General features: G+C 42.5%; 1 protein-coding gene across 1 annotated transcript; it reads left to right on the top strand.

Annotated features, from left to right (window-relative positions):
* Positions 1 to 1,033: 1,033 nt before the first annotated feature.
* On the top strand, positions 1,034 to 8,192 carry LOC104613787 (chromosome unknown open reading frame, human C4orf27; the record flags this gene model as incomplete). The annotated part of the gene is made up of 7 exons (XM_010285670.1): positions 1,034 to 1,193; positions 2,701 to 2,887; positions 3,387 to 3,485; positions 4,531 to 4,681; positions 5,391 to 5,478; positions 6,080 to 6,252; positions 8,061 to 8,192. Coding segments are annotated over 7 exons (990 nt in total), but the record flags the coding sequence as incomplete, so codon positions are not given.
* Positions 8,193 to 8,425: the final 233 nt, after the last annotated feature.

Below are 8,425 nucleotides of genomic sequence, written 5' to 3'. Positions count from 1 at the left end.
CTGAGGCACCCCCGGACCGGGGTCCGTAGGCCTGAATTGGCGCGGATACCTTGTCGTAGTGCCGGGCCTCTGCCTCCTTTGCCCCTCGTTCTGATTTACTTTGAGGAAAACCCCAGGGCCCCTCTTCTGCGACGCGGGAGCCTCTCCCCGGTAGCCGCGCTTCTGCCGAGTGACCGCCGCCTTTCAGGTGTGCTGTGAACCGCAGCCGCCCGGGCTGCCTCCTGCTCGGAACGGGTACCTGATGGCGGCCCGCTTAAGGCCTGGAATATTTGCCTCCTCGTACTGCCCTAACAAGAGAAAAGAAACCTTGCTTTTTTGTAATTATTATTACTATTCTTTCAAAATAGGGGTGTAACGATTTCTACCAATACTTGGAGGCTTATGTGGGAACGAGGTAGCTGAGGTTACTGCTTCAGTGGTGTGCGTGCTTGAATGGATCATTTTCTAGCGTGTTTCAGTTCGTGTTATGCGGCTTGTTTTAAAACAACTGAAACTTTAAGCTACTTCTAAAATGCTGCGCTGTAAACTGGACCAGTTCAGATGTTGAGTAGTGGAGTAGTTCAGATAGTAAGGACTTGCAGGATTTTTGTTGGGTCATTTAGCCAGACATGACAAAATAGTATCCCTGCTTCCAAGTGTCTGTAAAACACACGAGTGGCTTGGACGTAGGCTGCTGTGTGGTTGGAAGTGGTCATTTTAAAATAATGTAGAACTTGGATTAAACTTTGGGATTGCTTAGTCATTTCCTTGATGAGCTAGTAAGTGTGCTTCTGTTGGTTAGATTGACCCATTAATATCAAAGTAGGACTTTGCTATTTCATACAGGTTTAGCACATGTCTCGGATAAGGCACTTCTAAGGGTTTCTGTCCAAAATAGATGTTCTAATTGGTATGCTGGTTTAAGTAACAAGCGTGACTTAATGGTTTTGATCATTGTTCCTCCATTAAAACAGAAGCTTTGTAAAATCCTTTAGTAGAACTGACAGGAAGCAATTAAATGAACTTTGTTTTGGTGGGGTTTTTTTATCCACAGTGTGAAAAAAATGGAGATGTCAAGAAGAGAAGGTCAAATCAGGCAGATAGCCCTGATAGTCTTTGTCAAGAAGCAGAAACATGCTATCGGCTTAGACTGCCTGAAGACTTCTATCAGTTTTGGAAGTTTTGTGAGGAACTAGATCCTGAGAAACCAAGTGGTGGGTTTTTAATTCTTTTTTTTCCTTTTCTAACTTTCACTCTCAAAACCAGCCTGAAGGCAGGCAAAGTGGAGGTGGTCAGATGCATTCTAATGCTCCTTCAGTCCGGTTAAGATGCAGGATACTTACATGAGTGTAAACAAGAACACTGGAGATAATCACAAATATGTCAGTACAGTTCAAGCTTTAGAAAATATAATTACTGAAATCGTGTAATACAAAGGGACTAACTGTTGTCCAAATTTGCCTTTCTTGCACATACGTTTGAAGTGTATAGTATGGAACTGAACTTTCCTTGTATCAATCCAGGTTTCAGCTTCCCCAAACTTACTACATCTAACACGTGGCATCATAGAATCATAGAATACTTTTGGTCGGAAGGGATCTTTAAAGGTCATCTAGTTCAACCCCCCTGCCATGAGCAGGGACATCTTCAACTACATCAGGTTGCTCAGAGCCCCGTCCAACCTGACCTTGAATGTCTCTAGGGATGGGGCATCTACCGCCTGTCTGGGCAGCCTGTGCCAGTGTTTCACCACCCTCTGTGAAAAATTTCTTCCTTAGATCTAACCTAAATCTGCCCTTTTCTAGTTTAAAACCATTACCCCTTGACCTATGGCAACAGGCCCTGCTAAAAAGTCTGTCCCCATCTTTTAGAAGCCCCTGTAAGTACTGGAAGGCTGCAGTAAGGTCTCCCTGGAGCCTTCTCTTCTCCGGGCTGAACAACCCCACCTCTCTCTGCCTGTCCTCACAGGAGAGGTGTTCCATCCTTCTGATCATTTTTGTGGCCCTCCTCTGGACCTGTTCCAGCAAGTCCATGTCTCTTTCCTGTGCTGAGGGCTCCAGAGCTGGGTGCAGGACTCCGAGTGGGATCTCACCAGAGAGGAGTAAAGGGGCAGAATCCCCTCCCTCGACTTGCTGGTCACGCTTCTTTGATGCAGCCCAGGATACGGTTGGCCTTCTGGGCTGCGAGTGCACATTGCTTGCTGACTCATGATCAGCTTTTCACCCACCAGTACCCCCAAGTCCTTCTTGGCAGGGCTGCTCTCAATCCCTGCATCCCCCAGCCTGTATTGATACTGGGGGTTGCCCTAACCCAGGTGAACCTCATAAGGTTCACATGGGCCCACTCCTTGAGCTTGTCCAGGTCCCTCTGGATGGCATCCCATCCCTCAGGCGTGTCAACTGCACCACTCAGCTTGGTGTCATCTGCAAACTTGCTGAGGGTGCATTTGATCCTGTGTCATTGTTGAAGGTGTCCTGGTCCCAATACGGATCCCTGAGGGACAGCGCTCATCACCAGTCTCCATCTGGACATTGAACTGTTGGCCACTACTTCTTAGGCGCAGTGTAATAACCTAACTCTTGAATGAAAGCTATCTGAATAAAAGAATGTCTCAGCTTTCCTTGTCTAGTGGGAAGCTTTTGATACCTGAGTGACACAGGAACTTCTTAGTTTAGATATGTACCCACCAGAAAGTAAACGAGTTCATGCATTATTTTTCAGATGCACTTGTGTCAAGTGTTGGGCTTACACTGGTTGGACCATATGATATTCTTGCTGGAAAACACAAAACAGCAAAATCAACAGATCTGGACTTCAATCTTCATTGGAGATTCTTCTATGATCCCCCAGAATTCCAGACGATACTTGTCGGGGATAGCAAAACACAGTATCACATGGGATATTTCAGGTATTTTATTTAATATGTGCCCTTGCTGGACTAAAATTACGTATAGCTTTTTCTCCTCTGTTTTCCACGAGATGGGATTTGAGAATGCATGCTATCACCAAACAAGAATCTTTCCCTTCTGTAATAGAATATTAACGTGGGTTGGTATCTTATATTAAGAGAGATCAAAGATACTGGAGTTGAAGACTAGATGTAAATATTTACTAAACTACGCCCCCAACCCTCCAGAGCACCTTCACTTATTAAACTTTTGCCATGATACTCTAGAAGAACAAGTCAAGTCTTATGAAATAAAGGGAACCTGTATTCTCTCTGCATGTATTGATACAAGCTCCTTTCAAAGCCATGCTGTAAGATATTAGAGCTTTAGATCTAAGGGTGTTTTTTGTTAAGTGTCTGAAGGAAATGGCAGCATGGTAAGGAGGAAAATTAATTTTACTTTGAAATAGGAGAAATGGACATAGCTTGACTATTTGTGTGTACTTTTTCATAAAAACAGGGATGTGCCAGATGAGCTTCCAGTGTGGGTTGGTGCAAATGAAGCTAAGAAGGGCTGTGTGATCTCACAAGTTGGTGATAATGTCTTTGCTGCAGTCAAGTAAGGTTCATCCTTTTCTTTATTAAGAGTAGAAGAGAAACTATTAATTGGGATATGCAATGTATAATAATGTAGCTAATTTACTACATCGGTCTTTCTTGAGAAACACTTGCTTATTTTCTGCTCCTGGTAGCAAGTTTTAAGGTACTCTCAAAAGCCTTAATAGGCTTCTTGACAGTATTTTCCTTTTACAAGTAAAATAGATAAGTGTAAATTATCTCATTCTTTAAATATATTGGAAGGGATAGGCTCTACAGCAAAAAAAAAAAATGCCCACTGGATGTGTTAAAATACTTCATAAGTAAAGAAAGGTCATCTCAAACAGAGATGAAGGAAATATGAATATCATACTAAATGAGTAGCATCTAGCTCTTGTTCTTGCCTACATAAAAAATACATTATTTTTGCATGTAATAAATAACTACAAGAAGTACCATTTCTGACCTGAGACAGGATAACATTTATATGGATATGTAATTTGGTGTGATTCATGAAGCTTTACATGGTCCTGCATTGTGAATGTAAACAACATATTTCATGACCTGCCAGTTAAAAATAGAAGGCTCTGGAGGACAGACGCGTGTCAGTTAGTGAAAGCATACTGAAGAAAAGCTTCTGCAAAAGAACCCTTGTGTAGCGCAGAGTTAAACGAGGACATCTGTTTTGAAAGCACCATGATGAAACTCATAAATATGTATTTATGTGCCTGACTTGGGTGACAAATAGTAAATCTGGCACTGAAGCAGCAAACTGAATCCATAAGAAAGATGAACAGCTACCGAGTCCGTGAGAATCTTCAGCACCTGCAGATTGCACAAACTACATTGTAATGCAAATACAGATAGGAAACACCAGAGTACTGTCTGTGCCGGACCTTTTTTTTTTCCTTCTTGTTGTGAAGAAGCTTGCATTATCAAGTTACGTGTATAAATAAACCCATGACTGCTAATCTTTGTTATAAGATTTGGGGACTTAGTGATTAGAAGGCCATTCGCTGGTTTGTTTCCTGTTAAGCTCTCTTAAGACATGTTTTTTCTGTTTGCAGATTATTTTTGTCAAAAAAACTTAAGGAAGTGACCGATAAAAAGAAAAGTGCTATTTTGAAAGACATAGATGAAAAACTAACAAGAACAGCAAAAGAACTGGGTTATTCTCTGGAACAAAAAACCATGAAGATGAAGCAGAGAGATAAGAAAGTATGACTTTCCTGATCCACTGGAGAGAACTAAGTTCTGTTAAATTTTTTTCATTTACTTGCCCGTTTATTTTATTTTTTTTCTTTTTCCTCCTTCTAGTCAGTAAAGATGCTTCATTTAGGAATTTCCAAAGTTAATCAGCACTTTCTTTAAAAATTCAGGAGAGGGAAGATTAATACAAATGTGTTCCAAGTAACAGGATTAAATAAAAACACTTTACTCTTGTAAACTATGGCTTGTTATTCAATTAAGGGGGGGGGGGCCGGAAAGAGAAGGGAAATAGTCCAAAAACTAAAACAAATGGGGAGCATGGAGAAACCTGCTTCAAGGTGAAGATTGGCGCAAACAGTTGGGCTGGATTTATTGGAAACAGGAACATTAAGGATGATATGGATTAGTAATAGAGGTTTTTTGCATACCTATCAGAAATATGCTAGGGGGTGACTAAACAAATGTAGAACCGTGCTACACAAGTGACTAGAAGGATTCTTGGATTTCAGAATTTGACTAAAACGGAGTTTGTAGTTATTTTAAACTTCAATACTTGAAAGTAACTGCTTTATAATTTGAAACTAAGTTGACGCCCTGGAGCCCTGGGACACTATATTAGGTTTGACCACCAGCAGTTAGGTGTAGTGAGGTGAGTGATTTTATGTCACAGTATTGACTTAACAGTGCTATATTCAATTTCCTGTCTCCCTTTATTTAGGTGGTGACCAAAGCATTTCATGGAGCAGGTCTAGTTGTTCCTGTAGATAAAAACGATGTTGGATACAGAGAACTTCCTGAAACAAACGGTAAATAATCTTGTTTTACTATATTCTTCTGTTTTATTTAAGTAAACAACCTTCAGTCACACAGTCTGCAAAAACCAAACTGCATTCATATTTCCTACTTGAAGAATATGAGCAATGGGAGTCAATGGCAGAAGTCTTAACCATCACACTTGAGCTCCAAGTATTTTCTTTAAATGAACCAGATGAGAATCAATGGAACATGCTAAATCTGAAGTAATTCCTGAAGTAGTAGTTTAGATGACCTTCTCTCTTATCACAGCCATGCAGGAAGTAGATCCAAAAAACTGATCTATGCTCAGGCATTTGTGGGTTTATTCCTTGTTCCTTTCTCTTCTCCTGGAGGTGTTCTAAGCATCAGTTCCTTGATGGTGCAAGTTCACCACACAAATGCTTGTCTCTGGGGAACTGAGACGGATGGGCATGGGGCAAGTATGAGCAGCAAAGGAGAGGGGGAAGCTTTTTCCACCAGCAGCTCAGGGTGTGCCCACTTAGCCTTCATGTAAGCATGACACACAGGTATGTTTTTGCCACAGACTACTTGTGTGCAATATTAAATTTCTTTACTTAGACATCTAAATATTTCTGCTTTGTTTTTTTGCAGCTAATCTTAAAAAAATTTGTAAGGCCATTGTTGATGCTCCTACTGATGATGAGAGACTGAAGGCCTTTGCACCCATTCAAGAAATGCTGACCTTTGTTCAGTTTGCTAACGATGAATGTGACTATGGAATGGGGTATGAACTGGGTATGGACCTGTTTTGCTATGGATCACATGTGAGTACCACAACAATTACACTTCACAAAATTTTGCATTGCTTTATGCGCGGACCAGGAGTAGTTCTGTCGTATATCTTTATTCCAAACCCTATCCCATCATCGTCCCTAGGAATCGTGAAAGTCTACAAGAATATTCTTAGTTTGCGAAGACTGTTAAAAAGTCAAACTTAATGACACCATTCCATGCTGAATTTAAAATTGCTTGCATGAAAGCAGTCCTGCAATCCAGAGCTGTTATTAGATGCCTAAAAATGATCAGCCATCTGATCCAGAAATACCGAATAGCTGTAGCCCCCTGTCCCCAGCTGCTCGTATGGGTGCAAGCACTCATGTTCAGCTGCATCAAGAAACACACTGATGTTTGTAGTAAATCCAGCTGAAAAAATTTGAACCTAGGTCAGTTGCTTGCCTGCACTGCCTGTATGGCTGCATAAGATATCTCCCACAAGGAGTCTCTTTCTGGTTCTGTGTTAACAAGTATCATAAATAAGCTGATTGACTTACTAGTGCTTAATCACATGTAAAGATTCTGCTTAACACTTTGTTCTGTATTAGCCACTGTCTCGTTGATGAAAAGGATTGTGTCTGTGATAAATCTATGGCTAGGAAATAACATAAAGAAGCTTCAACATCAGTGCAATGTTAGTGTCATAGAAACACTCATGCGAAATACTTCTTTTTGTAAAAACAGTATTGGCTAAGGGGTGCTCCAAAGCATCACGTAGAAAGATAAACATTTTGCAATACTAAATGTAGGCCTAGAAAAGTTGTGCTAAACACTAGTTAAAACACTTAGCCACTGAAATGAAGGAAACTCACTGCTCTGTCCATACACTGTTAAATTGCTAATTTGTTTCTTAGGAGAGTGGGGCAGGAAGTCTTAAGTTCCCTACAGCATCTGAGAATGTGTTGTATTTCCCTCTGATACCCTGCTTATTTAGGACCTTTCCTTCAGTGACTATGCTCCTTCAGCTCCTTAATTCCTTCCAACATCTGGAAGGGCAGTGGAGGAAATAGTTACTTCCAGTTGGCTGAGTAGGTGGAGACAAAACCCCATCTTTCATGCTTCGTGCTTCTCATCATGAGATTAACCACTGACAAACTCGTGTCATAAATAGTTATATCTTGGCCTGATATTTATCTTGGGCAGCAATTTGAAACAGCTGTAACTTTGTAGCTGTTTTCTGAAAATAAAACCTTCATTTTCTAGTTTGGTAAACAGAAAAGGAAAACAATGGCTTCACACATAAATAACCCAGGGTCTGGTCCCAGTGTTTTTGCCTGGCTGTTGATGCCCGAGAGCTGCTTTCCAGCTCTGACTGGAGCTCTGCATAGAGCCAACACTGACACTTTAGCTGTAGCCCAAGACACAGAAAATCACTTAAACCTCTTACCCTTTCATCTGAGAGGTGTAATGGCCTTACACAAACAATAACGATCACAAATGCTAAATACGCTGATTTTTATACATTTGAAGCACTTAAATGGTTACTCCAAGTACCATTGTGCTTCCCTCGAGCTGTGGAGCGTGACAGGACTTAAACTGCAGGCTGGATGCCTGGGTGCCTCAGCAATAGCCATCATCTCTTGCACTGCTAAAACCCGGTTTCCCTCTCTCACTGTGGCAGTTCAGGTAACCCAGCCTGACCTTGCTGTGGCTGTTACCGGTGTAGCACAGGTGGGTGCTCGCCACTTTCTGGGCGCAGGCTGAAGAAAGGCCCTTTGAATGCGGCCATGGGTAGAGCGCAGGCTGCACAGAGGCACTGAGCCCCCAGGGCTGCTCCTGTTTTCCCTCTTTCCCACAGTACTCCCACAAGACGGTGGGCCAGCTGCTGCCTCTGGCTTACACCCTGCTGAAGAGGAACCTCTTCGCTGAGATCATCGAGTCGCACCTGGCTGACCGGCAGCAGGAGAAGGTGGACCAGCTTGCGTCCTGAGCCGGCCAGCTGCCCTTGTGTTCTCGGGCATGGGCTTTTCGTTCTGTTTTTGCCTCTGTGTGTGTGTGAGCGCGCGTGTGGTATTTTTTTTGTACCCCGCGGATGTCCCCCCCGCGGTCAGTAAAGCTTTTCTAAGGACGACGGTGGTTCCCGGTGATGACCAGCGCCTCCCACTGCGCATGCGCCGAGGTGGAGGGGAGGGGAGTCACGTGCTGCTAATGCGGCAACCGACG

This window comes from Phaethon lepturus, unplaced genomic scaffold (genome assembly GCF_000687285.1).
Source record: "Phaethon lepturus isolate BGI_N335 unplaced genomic scaffold, ASM68728v1 scaffold52484, whole genome shotgun sequence".
In the NCBI taxonomy this organism is placed as follows: Eukaryota; Metazoa; Chordata; class Aves; order Phaethontiformes; family Phaethontidae; genus Phaethon; species Phaethon lepturus.
The sequence above is the reverse complement of the archived record's forward strand: the minus strand, read 5'-3'. Positions and strand labels throughout refer to the sequence as shown.